The 13,749-nt window shown below is 43.7% G+C and overlaps 1 protein-coding gene across 1 annotated transcript in view; it reads right to left on the minus strand.

Annotated features, from left to right (window-relative positions):
* The window catches only part of LOC122941727 (fer-1-like protein 4), a 178,720-nt gene that overhangs the window by 142,278 nt on the left and 22,693 nt on the right, over positions 1-13,749 (minus strand). The window contains exons 5-6 of the mRNA XM_044299133.1: positions 7,165-7,256; positions 587-634 (exon numbers count right to left, since the gene is read on the minus strand). Coding sequence (XP_044155068.1) covers positions 587-634; positions 7,165-7,256 — 140 coding nt within the window. The remainder of the gene's footprint in view (positions 1-586; positions 635-7,164; positions 7,257-13,749) is intronic.

A 13,749-nucleotide genomic window follows, 5' to 3' on the forward strand; every position in this document is an offset into this window, starting at 1 on the left:
AGAGGGGTGCCATGGCCAAATTTGAAAAACTCTGGACTCCTTGGATTGATGCCCCCGGGCTGGCGTCCAGGGAACTTCAGAGATACTGTCTGGGATTAGTGTGAAGGTACTATCGCTTATTGTACATATATGGCTCGGTGACTGGCGATTTCTTACAGGAGGCATAGAATGTTTCTACGATATGTAATGTAAAGTGGGGAGGTTATGGCCGATAACAAATGTATATTCCATTTATAAGATAACAGCTTTTCTTTCAATATTTTGTGGGATTGTTGTAGGGATGGGGCCTGTGCCTCTGTACTTATCATGCGGTTGTGATGGTGTAACCGAATGTTGAAGCTATGGATGATGGAGGGCATCACAATTATGGTTTGTGGGGGGAGGGTATGTAGGGGTTGGGGCCTTATGTTTGTATTATTAAAATGCTAATAAAAAATTACTTAATAAAAAAAAAAATTGTTTCAGCGCGGACCAAAAAAAATAATATATATATATATATATATATACACTGTAAGAAATGTAGTTATTTATGGACAGGCCAAACTACTCATGCATACTTTGGTAATGAGCTTATCACTATACTTACACTTCTTCTTCATCTTCAAAGCCAATATTTCGCAAAACCAATCCTGAACTGTCAAAAGATAATACATGGTATTACGTCACATTAATGAACATCATGTAGCATTTCTTGAAATAGTCATAAAACTCTACTGTATGCATTGAAGTTGTCAGAGCTGGTTGCCAGTCGCCTACTGCTTTATAACCTGAGTATCCTTAAGGCCTCCTGCACGCAACCAAATTGCAGATCCACATCTTTGACAAGAATAGGACAGGTTCTATCATTTGTGGACCTGCCGGACAGATGCGGACAGCACACAAATGACATATGTGTGCTGTACGTTTTTTTTTTGCGGAACCAAAGAAATTTATGGGTCTGTGTGCAATCCGGGGATAGGACCACAAATAATGTCATGTGCATGAGGCCTAAAGCCGCCTTCATATGACCACGTGAAGGCCAAGGCCATTTTGTGAACCGCAAATCGCACATCTGTAGAAGACGTACGCTGGTCGTGTGCACCCTTCATCGTGGTGCAGACCCACTGACTACAATGGGTCCGCGATCTGCATTTTGCAGACATAGATAGGACATGTCCCATCTTTTGCGGAATGGCCCCACGGACCCAGAAGCACACAGGGGGACGTGCCCACATTTTGCGGCTCCTCACACGGTCGTGTGAATGCAGCTTAAGTGTGGGAAATTGTTAACCTTATAAATCTATATACCAACAGAAGAGAACTGCTACTGTTTAATACCCAATAAAATTAATCTTTATTTTGACATAAAAACGTAGACAAAAATACATAAATGTAGAGACCATGCAGAGTACCTGCAGCGAACAGTCCACAATATACACTGTGGTCACAGATGGCAGATTATTTAATATTTAACAATTGTCGTGTGAGATTCTGTATATGGCCCCAGGAGGTAATCCTCCTGATGAAGCATTAGGCGAAACGTGCGTCGAGGATCGTGCCAGCCAGAGACAGCCCACACCAATATCACTGGATATCGGGTAAGAGAGGAATTTAGATCGGTTTGGTGCCAATACAATAGCATCTATGCGATGTGCTGTGATATCTATATGGCACTAACCACTGAATATAGATGTCACCTGTACCATTGTCACAGTTATGCCAGATGTACTTATAGTGAGAAATAATTGTATTCACAGCTAGAGACAGCTTATATAAGTATATGCTAACCTAGATATCTTTAATATACAGAATCTCACACGACAATTGTTAAATATTAAATAATCTGCCATCTGTGACCACAGTGTATATTGTGGACTGTTCGCTGCAGGTACTCTGCATGGTCTCTACATTTATGTATTTTTGTCTACGTTTTTATGTCAAAATAAAGATTTATTTTATTGGGTATTAAACAGTACCAGTTCTCTTCTGTTGGTATATATATTAAGGAGGTACACCCTTGTTTACACACAAGGCTGTGTCGATCCAGTTGAAACCTTATAAATCTGTCTGCATGTTATCTAGAAATCAGTGGGCAGATACTGTTACTATAGCATATTTCTTCAGAAAAAAATTACAGTGTAGCATCATGCGTCTTCCACTGTTGGCAAGACATTTGGCAAGATACTGCCAAAGTAATCCTACACCTTGCAATAAATGACCAGACAATGTGGGGGATTTATTATACCATTTATACCAGCTTTTTAAGGTATAAAAATAATTTATTTGTGCAAGCAATATTTTTTACAAAAATGTGCTGCTTTTTGCAATTTTGTGGTTTCCTACTCAGGATAGGTCATCAGTATCTGATCGGGGGGGGGGGGGGGGGTTCAACACCCGGGACACTGTTTGAGAAAGCATCGGCGCTCCTGTGAGTGCTGCGGCCTTCTCTTAGCTCACCAAGCACAGCGCTGTATATTGTATAGCGGCTGTGCTTGGTATCGCTCTCAGCTCCATTCACTTCTATGGGGCTGAGCTGCACCTAGGTCACGTGACTGATGAACCTGTCGTCACTCGGCCTAGGAAAAGCTGAGAGAAGGCAGTGGTGCTACTGTGAGCGCCACTGCCTTCTCAAATAGCTAATTGGCAGGGGTCCCTCTTGTCGGACCCCCACTGATCAGATACTAATTACCTATACAACTCCCCCCAGATAGTGATGAGCGAAGCGAACTTAGGATGTTACATCCAAAGTCGCTTCATTCAGAACTTCGGATTAATAATGTATGGAGATCTGTCTCTGTACAGTATTAAAATGTATGGGCTACGATGAGCCGAAGTTGCGCGTGACTTCATTGAATAACTTCGGTAGTTTATTTTTAAAGTGGAAAACCACTTAAAAACTTGAAACTGAAATCGCCTTTGGTTCCGAGGTACCAGCTGATGTAACATCCAAAGCTATCTTCTCTAATCACTACCCACAGAAGATGATGTTGGGGGAAAGAAGGATCAGGAGAAGCGAATACTTTAGCCTGATCCTTTTGTTCTCTCAGAAAGTGTCTGGCAGTGACTTTCTCCACTGCCCCACTAAATACACATCCAGGTTCTGCCAAGCTGGGTAGAGCCAGGAAGAAGCAGGATGTGTATTGCCGCCTTTATTGTGGCCATACACATTAGTCTAAAGTTGATCAAAACAGAAGATTCCAAGCAAAACAAACGTTCGTTGGTTGAAATTTATTAGTGAAAAAATAACAGAGCATTATTGTTTGAAAAGAAGTTGGCCGTGTTCATGGCCGCACTGCCAATTAGGCGAGGTGAAGCAATCGCCTCAGGTGGCACGGCCCTGAATCTAAGTGGGACGGCGGCAGAGCCAGTGGGAGATGAGCGCTTCCATGAGGACAGCGATATATCTGAAGGCTGCAGCAGGGCACGCTCCTTCTGATATGCTTTAGGCCTCGTGTACTGGCACACACCAGGGGGCATTGGCACATATTATGGGGGAACTATGTGGACACTGGCTATACTGGGGCCACTATGACGGGGTATTTTATGTACTGGTACACAGTAGGGGCATCGGCACATGTTATGGGGGCACTATGGGGACATTGGCTATACTGGGGCCACTAAGAGGGGGTATTTCATGTACTGGCACACAGTAGGGGCATTGGCACACGTTATGGGGGCACTATAAGGACATTGGTTCTACTGGGAGCACAGAGAAGGCATTTTTTGTACTGGCACACATTATGGGGCCATTTTTTTTTGTATTGGTACGCAGTGGGGGCCTTTTTTTGTCCTGCCACACAACAGGGGCATTTATTTTTTTGTACTGGCACACATTATGGGTAGTGATAAGCGGCATAGGCAATATAAATTTGCGAATTCTAGAATTCGTAATCTCCAGTCATTATTTTCGCGATACATACAACTTCACATTTTATCAGGTGTCTGAGTAGATATTACTGATTGGTGCACTAACTATTGTTGTGACATCACAGCACTATGTCTGTAGCAGGTATGTATGGACAGCAGAGAAACAGTAATTCCTATCACACTACCTATATCAGTATATAACCTACACTGACTATCTCCCACTAACTATCTGTATTATATATATGAGCTAACTAACTATCTAATGTGATTGTGTCACCGCCAGACATCTGAGAAGCTCTGACAGACGTTCTTCAGAGCCTCCTGCTTGAGGTTCTTTTGTTTTGCTTTCATTTTGTCATCTCGTTTCCCTCTCTCAGCTGTCATCCAGTTGCACTGATTGCATCCCTTTAAATCCCCTCCCATACTGCATCACCTTGCGGTTTATACAAATTCCTGGAGTGTGTACATGCTGGATGCTACAACTGATGCTTATACAGATAAGTCTGTTCATTGATTTGTGTTTTCCTGTTTAGTTGATCCTAGGTGACCCTGACTCTCCGTATTAAGTGTAGGGAGCCGGTGGTCGTGTCCCCTCACTATTATAGGGTGTTCAGGTGTCATACAGTCGAGGCACGAGGGCATGCAATTTTCTATCATAGAGAACTTTGTATGGGCTGAGAAGACAGGGAGAGTTTCAGGGCTTAAATAGGGGTCTCCCTTTTGTTCCTTAGTTTCGGATCAAGCCAGTCGGATCCTTATTTGCAACTTCTTGTTTTCTGTTACACCATCCGTGACAGATTGGATAAGGAATAGGATCCAGATGAAAGCACAGAGCATGGCAATGTCATTGCTCTCTCTCTCAGAAAATGGCTGCTGGGGAGGTTCTTATATAGTAAGGGGTAGGCAACTTTCCTATTGATCGCTAGGGATGTTGCTAAGCTCTGACAAAGATATTGCAGCCTTCTCATTGACCCACAAGCAAGAAGGGAAGTTACTGATGATCTTCACAAATTCTCAAAGTGCCGATATTCGCGATAAAAATTTGCGATTAGAATATTCGCGATCAACACTAATTATGGGGACATTATTTTGTACTAGCACACATTATAAGGGGCATTTACATACTGTTTCTTTTGCTGCAGTATAGTATTGGGGAGCATAGTGGGCACAATACTGGGGGTGACAGTATGGGGTGGATGATGGAAAAGTAGGAAACTAACATATCTGTCAATCTCTGCAGAGATGAGACACGGCTGAAAGAAATCATCATGGTGGTGTGGTCTGAAAGGAGAAGATGAGGAAAGAGAATATCTGCATCTGAGGAGAAGTCACTGGAAATAAGAGGTATGTGGGCATTGTATTACCCTATATGTTCTGTAGTGCTGTATATAATGTCAGGAGGGAAGAGGTTAGGTTGAGAATTTGGTATGGGGGGGAGGGGTGCTGTTTAAAATTTTGTCTCCGGCAGTAGAAAGGCTAGGTGCACCCCTGGCCGTGTTTAAAATGTTTGTCCGTTAGTCACATGAAAGGATCTTTAGAGAACTAAAGATTTTTCTTAGAAAGAATGTTCCAAGAAAGATCTCATATCCATCACCCAGTTTATTTCAAAGTGTATGGGCAATTTTAACAATTGTAACGGCCAATATGGACTAAAATGTTTATGGCCGTGTCTAATTTATTTTTATTTATTTTTTCAACTGCTGTTCAACCATCAACCAACTTCTATGGAATGTGTATGGCCACCTGTCACGGAAGGTGTACAGGAAACAAGACAATGCAAAATGAATATATGACTCACTGGATCCAAAACTAAGAAACAAAAAGGGAGACCCCTGCAGCAGACCTGGCTCTCTCCCTTACTGCTCAGCCTATGCAATAATCCCAATGGTGGATGATCGCATATCCTCGTACCTCGACTAAATAACACCTGAACACCCTACAATAGTGAGGGGACACGACCACCGGCTCCCTACACTAGACACGGAGGGAGTCAGGGTCACCTGGGATCCAGCAAACAGAGAATCACAAATGAATGTAAAACACTTAACTTGTAGAAGACTGATAGGATCAGCATGCACACACACTCCAGGAAGCTGTATAAACCGCACACTAATGCATTATGGGGAGGAATTTAAAGGGATGCAATCAGTCCAACTACATGACAGCTGAGAGAGGCTAACGAGATGAGGAACTGAAAACCAAAAGCAAAGAAAACTCAAGGAGGAGGTTCTGAAAGGCTTCTGTCAGAGCTTCTCAGCTGTCTGGTTGTGACACCACCTTTAGTCTCTTTAGTGAATGGGAGATATGTAGATGAGAGCATTCACTAGGATATTTCCTCCCATAGACCAGAGTCATAGCTAAGGAGGGGGGCCACCAAGGACAATGGAAATGCCGCATCACCTCGTTACCTCAAGGAGGGGCACCAGATGGCCACTTTTAACAAATTAGGGCTTTGGGCCAAACTGGGGTATGATGCACGGTGGTCTTGTTGCAGCAGGCTGCAAAAGACCACATGAATCCAAAATGAAGATCAGCAGCAGTTACCATAGAACACCCATCCATTTACATCTGTGTATAAGTGCTTTCATCTCATCACAGGCCTCTGCTGCAAGTTGCATCAGAGGTGTGAAGAGATTTTAAGCCATGTTATATAGAGATGTGAATAGATGGTGGCGTGTTCTGCTGAGCTTCATTATATTAGATGCATGGTGTTCTACAAGATGAAGATCAGCAGCTGCAGAAGTTAGAACACACTGTCCATCTAAACCTGTATATCGCAGTCTGTATCTCATTGCAGACCTCTGCAGCAAGTTGCTGGACTACAGTTACAGCCTCTAGCAGCCTATAGGAAGAACTAAAGGGTACATCACAGCCAGGTAGCATTATTTGATGTTGGGGAGCACTTATTTGATGTTTTTCATTTTTGTTGATGTTTTTGAAGCCAAAACCAGATGTCCATTGAATAAAGGGGGAGGAGTGGCACCTGTCCTATATACAGTACTTTGTCCTCCTTTGTGATCCAGACCTGTTTTTGGTTTACAAATCTGAGTGTGGAAACTGCTGATACGCCTCCGCAGTTGTAAACATGCATTGGGGGGCCCCCACAGACGTGTTTCTCCCTGTGCTGACCCATAGCTACAACTCTGCCACAGACTATAATGAAGATTGTTCCCCCATTAGTGTTCACCTTTCTGCTGCAAATGAGGGATATTGGACATTACATGTAATGTTACACCCAGCGTCAAGAGCCACATCTGTTGCCCTTGTAATACCCAGCCTATATTTAGTGTATTAAAGGAAAAAAGAGGTCAACCTTACCTATCTTCAACTGAAGTAAAAAAGTCATTTCCAACCCATGCGCCTACTGCACCCTGTGCAGGCTGATAGCGGATATCCAACTCCACATTAATCTATAGAAATGGGTAACAAGGTAAACAGTCATTTATTAGACTAAGTATTATAATTTACTTCCTTTAAAGTAAAGAGAGGTGACAGTAGACATAACATTGTAATGGTCATTTACTATATTAATTTTCTACACAATTCTACGCAAACCTTTACCTTAGGCAAGCACTGACAGCAGATTTGTAGTGTAAAACGTGTAGTGTCCCACTAGGTAAATGTGAACACTACACAAGGGTCAATATGGCCACATTATTCTCCACATGGTCATTGTATTTGATATGATGTTTTTATGTGTTTTTCCTGTTATCTCCTGTATCAGGCCGGTTAGGGGTAGTTCCTCCTCCTAGACAGTAGAGGGAGCTAGAGAACCCCTAGTATATATAGTTAGGCCCAGACAGGAAAAAGTCAGTGCAGTATAGTCCAGGAGGCTAGTTAGTGCAGTCTAGCCTGCCTGAGTTTCCGGAGCAAAAGTAAGCTCAGAAGCTGCATCCAGGGGAAGAGTTTGCCTCCTGAAGTTCCTATAAAAGTACAGTGCAGAGCCAAGTTTATTCCAGCCAAACAGAGAGCTGAAGGGCAGAAGTATATTCTACAGCAAGGAGACATATACCAGAGGAAGGTTTCCCTACCCAAGGATAAAGCCAGCAATAGAGCATACGGGCCTTGGAGAAAGCCAGACAGGATCTGAGGAAAATACAGCCTGATCTGTAAGTGTTTATTCCCTCTGAGTATCTTGCAAGGACTTTGCCTGCCGTTTATATATCAGCCTGCCTGTCACAACCTGTTACATGTGGAACTGACTAAAGACTGTAAATAGTTAAAAAGGTAAAAAGGAAGTTCTGGTTCACTGCAACTTGTGTTCCTCAATTATTCCTACAACAAATCGGTGTGCCACCGTCACCGGCACTGGCGTCACGAACTTAAAGAGATCTTGCCACCCACACATTAAACCTGCAACACCCAGGGCACCTCACCTACCACTCATCCTGGTCCCTATACACAGAGTGCCCCAGAGGATCCATGTGCCAGCCTCTCCATCACTGCTGTACGCCTGCCCAGGGTATATAAAAACTGTGAGTACCAAAAACACCCTCGGTTAGTAACTACCCCTGTGACCTCACATTCGCTCACCCTGCAGGGCTGCATACTGCACATGGAAGGGGTTAAATTACAGAGTAAATATCTATATATTTAGCATTCATTCATTGAGGGTCATTTATCATGCATCTGTTTTTTAGATTGCAATTACACCGCATTATTGGATTAGCCTGTCACTATTTAGAATAGTATTTATAAGGAGTCGCACAGCAGGTGATGAAGTAGGCAATGCATCTTTGTATTCATCAGGGCTCAGGTAGATCGTGTGCAATTAGACTAATCTTTGGTCAGCTCACGAATTAGGTGCAAAAGTTGCATATTAGATAAAAAAAATTCCCATATTAATTATAGAAAGTCGCATCCACATACAGATGTATATATTTGTGAAAAGGCGCATGTCTACCCGCCGATGCGACTGTTTTAATAAAATTCTTGCATCACTGAGAAACAAAACTATGCCTCCCGTGAAGAAATTAGACCGAATTTGCAACTAATTCAGTCGCAAAAAAGGCGCACTTACGTAAAATATACACGCCAACTAAACCATGCCTCCAAAATCAGTCTAAAACCAAAAAAAAAAACATTGAACCAGGAGAAACAGATGATGAAAGAGGCGGAAAACAAAGAGGCCTCATCCACACGACCGTGCCATTTTTTGAGGTCCGCAAGCTGCGGATCCGCAAAAAACTGAAGCCGCCCATGTGCCTTCTGCATTTTACGGAACGGGCGGCCCATTGTAGACATGCCTATTTATGTCCGCAATATGGACAAGAATAGGACATGCTATATTTTTTTTGCGGGGCCTCGGAAAGGAGCAACGAATGCGGACAGCACATGCAGAGCTGTCCACATCTTTTGCGGCCCCATTGAAGTGAATGGGTCCGCACCCGAGCCGTGCATGGACATGAGGCCTAAGACCGGCGTTTTCCAAATGATTTATACCTCCACAACAAAAACAAACCCTCCCATGCGGGCTGAATCTTCTATTGTCAGAAGCAATCAACCCCAGCTGCATGGGCTCCTGCTCAGAAGGGGCTGACAGCGACTGAGACCCCTGCGCACAGAATGGGACCGCTGCACTGTCCTGGGACTGAGTATGACAGGAAGGAGAGATCTCTCCTCTCTCTCTAAGACGCCTGTCAATATGAACTGGCCTGAGACATAGCAGAGTCCAAGGAAATAGGCCTTTCACGAAAGGCAAATGCATCTTTCAAGCCCTCTGAAAGACCATGGCAAAATTGACTTCGGAGTGCAGCATCATTCCAACCAGTATCAGCTGCCCATCTCCGAAATTCTGAGCAGTATATCTCTGCGGATTGTTTACCCTGGCATAATAGATGTAGTCTAGACTCAGCCAGAGCAACACGATCCGGATGATCATATATCTGACCCAGGGCTAAAAAGAATTCATCCACTGAACGGAGGGGCCGTGCCCCCTCCAGCAGCGAAAAGGCCCAGGACTGAGCGTTACCCCTGAGCAGCGATATAATGATCCCCACCCTCCGTTCCTCATCACCAGAGGAATGGGGAAGAAGGCGAAAATGGAGTTTGCAAGCCTCTCTAAAAACGCACAAAATTCTCACTACCCCCGGAAAACGTATCCGGGAGCGAGATCTTAGGCTCAGAACAAACTCCATGAACGCCAGCTGAACCGGTCACTTGAAGCTGAGAAAAAGTCCTGCGGAGATCAGCTACCTCCAATGAAAGACCCTGAAGGCGTTCAGCCAAAAGTGAAACCGGATCCATGCTTGAGACGGTTTTGGGCGGCTTATAATGTCGCGGACGGTGTACAGGAAACAAGACAATGCAACATGCATATATGACTCAGTGGATCCAAAGCTAAGGAACCAAAAGGAAGACCCCTGCACAAGACCTAGCACTTTCCCTGGCTGCTCAGCCTATGCAAAGATCCCAAAGGTGGATGGTTGCATATCCACGTACCTCGACTATATAACCCCTGAACACCCTACAATAGTGAGGGGACATGACCACCGGCTCCCTACACCAGACACGGAGGGAGTCAGGGTCACCTGGGATCCAGCAAACAGAAAATAACAGATAAATGTACAGCACTTAGCTTTGTAGCAGACTGGGAAACAGGATCAGCATGCACACACACTCCAGGAAGTAGTATAAGCCGCCCAGTAAAGCATTATGGGGAGGAATTTAAAGGGAAGCAATCAGTCCAACTAAATGACAGCTGAGAGAGGCTAACGAGATGAGGAACTGAATACCACAACAAAGAAAACTCAAGGAGGAGGTTCTGAAAGGCCTCTGTCAGAGCTTCTCAGCTGTCTGGTTGTGACACTGAGAGGTTAACTGCCAATTGCAGCTCCCTGCCAGCACCCGCCTCCGGGATTTGTATTAAAGAGGACCTTTCATCTGGCAAAAAATTCTGAACTAAGTATCATGACATATACAGCGGCGCCCAGGGATCTCACTGCACTTACTATTATCCCTGGGAGCCGCTCCGTTTTCCCGCTATGTCCTCTGGTATCTTCAGGGACTTGGTTATACTGGGCGGAGACTGCCCTTGTTCTCCTGGGCGTCTCCTTCTCTCAGGCTGTAGCGCTGGCCAATCGCAGCACAGAGCTCACCTGCAGTCCTATGTAACAACCCAGATAACCGTGATAACTTTCTGTGTGCAGATAATGTAGTAGATGTTCCATGCAGTCCTATGTAACACTCCACATAACACAATAGTTCACTGCGTTATGTGGGGTGTTATATACAGACGTGGACAAAATTGTTGGTACCCTTTGGTCAATGAAAGAAAAAGTCACAATGGTCACAGAAATAACTTTAATCTGACAAAAGTAATAATAAATTAAAATTCTATAAATGTTAACCAATGAAAGTCAGACATTGTTTTTCAACCATGCTTCAACAGAATTATGTAAAAAAATAAACTCATGAAACAGGCATGGACAAAAATGATGGTACCCCTAACTTAATATTTTGTTGCGCAACCTTTTGAGGCAATCACTGCAATCAAACGCTTCCTGTAACTGTCAATGAGACATCTGCACCTCTCAGCAGGTATTTTGGCCCACTCCTCATGAGCAAACTGCTCCAGTTGTGTCCGGTTTGAAGGGTGCCTTTTCCAGACTGCATGTTTCAGCTCCTTCCAAAGATGCTCAATAGGATTGAGGTCAGGGCTCATAGAAGGCCACTTTAGAATAGTCCAATTTTTTCCTCTTAGCCATTCTTGGGTGTTTTTAGCGGTGTGTTTTGGGTCATTGTCCTGTTGCAAGACCCATGACCTGCGACTGAGACCAAGCTTTCTGACACTGGCTAGTACATTTCTCTCTAGAATTCCTTGATAGTCTTGAGATTTCATTGTACCCTGCACAGATTCAAGACACCCTGTGCCAGACGCAGCAAAGCAGCCCCAGAACATAACAGAGCCTCCTCCATGTTTCACAGTAGGGACAGTGTTCTTTTCTTGATATGCTTCATTTTTTCGTCTGTGAACATACAGCTGATGTGCCTTGGCAAAAACTTCGATTTTTGTCTCATCTGTCCACAGGACATTCTCCCAGAAGCTTTGTGGCTTGTCAACATGTAGTTTGGCATATTCCAGTCTTGCTTTTTTATGATTCGTTTTCAACAATGGTGTCCTCCTTGGTCGTCTCCCATGTAGTCCACTTTGGCTCAAACAACGACGGATGGTGCGATCTGACACTGATGTTCCTTGAGCATGAAGTTCACCTTGAATCTCTTTAGAAGTCTTTCTAGGCTCTTTTGTTACCATTCGGATTATCCGTCTCTTAGATTTGTCATCAATTTTCCTCCTGCGGCCACGTCCAGGGAGGTTGGCTACAGTCCCATGGATCTTAAACTTATGAATAATATGTGCAACTGTACTCACAGGAACATCTAGTTGCTTGGAGATGGTCTTATAGCCTTTACCTTTAACATGCTTGTCTATAATTTTCTTTCTGATCTCTTGAGACAGCTCTTTCCTTTGCTTCCTCTGGTCCATGTCGAGTGTGGTACACACCATATCACCAAACAACACAGTGATTACCTGGAGCCATATATATAGGCCCAATGGCTGATTACAAGGTTGTAGACACCTGTGATGCTAATTAGTGGACACACCTTGAATTAACATGTCCCTTTGGTCACATTATGTTCTGTGTTTTCTAGGGGTACCATCATTTTTGTCCATGCCTGTTTCATGAGTTTATTTTTTTACATAATTCTGTTGAAGCATGGTTGAAAAACAATGTCTGACTTTCATTGGTTAACATTTATAGAATTTTAATTTATTATTACTTTTGTCAGATTAAAGTTATTTCTGTGACCATTGTGACTTTTTCTTTCATTGACCAAAGGGTACCAACAATTTTGTCCACGTCTGTAGGACTGCAGGTAACATCTATGACATCTGTAGTCAGAGTTTTAAGATGATGGGGGTCCGACTCCTGGCACCCCCGCCAATCAGCTGTTTGAGGAGACCGCGATGTCCCAGTGAGTGCCGCAGCCTCTTTGCTCCTTACCAAGCACAGCTCTGTCCATTTGATAGCCCTGCGCTTGGTACTGCCGACTGAGCTGCACCAAGACCATGTGAACGATGTCATATGGCCTAGGAAGAGAGCAGCCTCTTCATACAGAAAAAAAAACTAAAACGAGTTGGGTAGACAGCCCCGGGCCTATCATGCCTAGGATACATATATGTTCTGTCCTTTGGAGGAAGTAGCCAGACTAGACTAACAGGTAGTTAGGAATCTTGTGTTACTTATACGTCATCACATTTGCATAGCAATACTTTTGTGTTTTCTGTTGTCAGAACTAGATGTCTAACTGGGGTAGAACAGCCATCTACCTCAATAAAACCAGTCCAGGAACAGGCTGATAAAAATGCTGGTGAGAAATGGACGGGCTGCTATGTGCAAGTGAAAAGCTGATCTACTCAGTCATGGACTTTGTTATTAGTCATCAGAGAAGTTGACGGTCACCAGGGATTTGTCTGTAGAACATGGCATGTGATAGATGATGATTAAAGGGATAGTGTCGCCGTTAAAAGTTATTTAAATATAATCCAGCATGAAAAATTCACTTTCTGTTATAAAACTGCTTCAGTTGCGAGATATTCTCATTTTTTACATCAATCATGCCATAACCCCGGTAACTCTACCTGCTGTCACTTGAGTGACAAAAAAGTCCTGGAGGTGCCCCTTAAGGTACTTTCACACTAGCGTTAAAGTTTTCCGGTATTGAGTTCCGTCATAGGGGCTCAATACCGGAAAAAAAACCGCTTCAGTTTTATCCCAATGCATTCTGAATGGAAAGCAATCTGTTCAGTATGCATCAGGATGTCTTCCGTTCCATCCCTTTTACAGTATTTGGCCAGTGAAAAAATACTGCAGCATGCTGTGGTATTTTCACCGGCCAAAA

This window comes from Bufo gargarizans, chromosome 6, assembly GCF_014858855.1.
Source record: "Bufo gargarizans isolate SCDJY-AF-19 chromosome 6, ASM1485885v1, whole genome shotgun sequence".
NCBI classification, from domain to species: domain Eukaryota; kingdom Metazoa; phylum Chordata; class Amphibia; order Anura; family Bufonidae; genus Bufo; species Bufo gargarizans.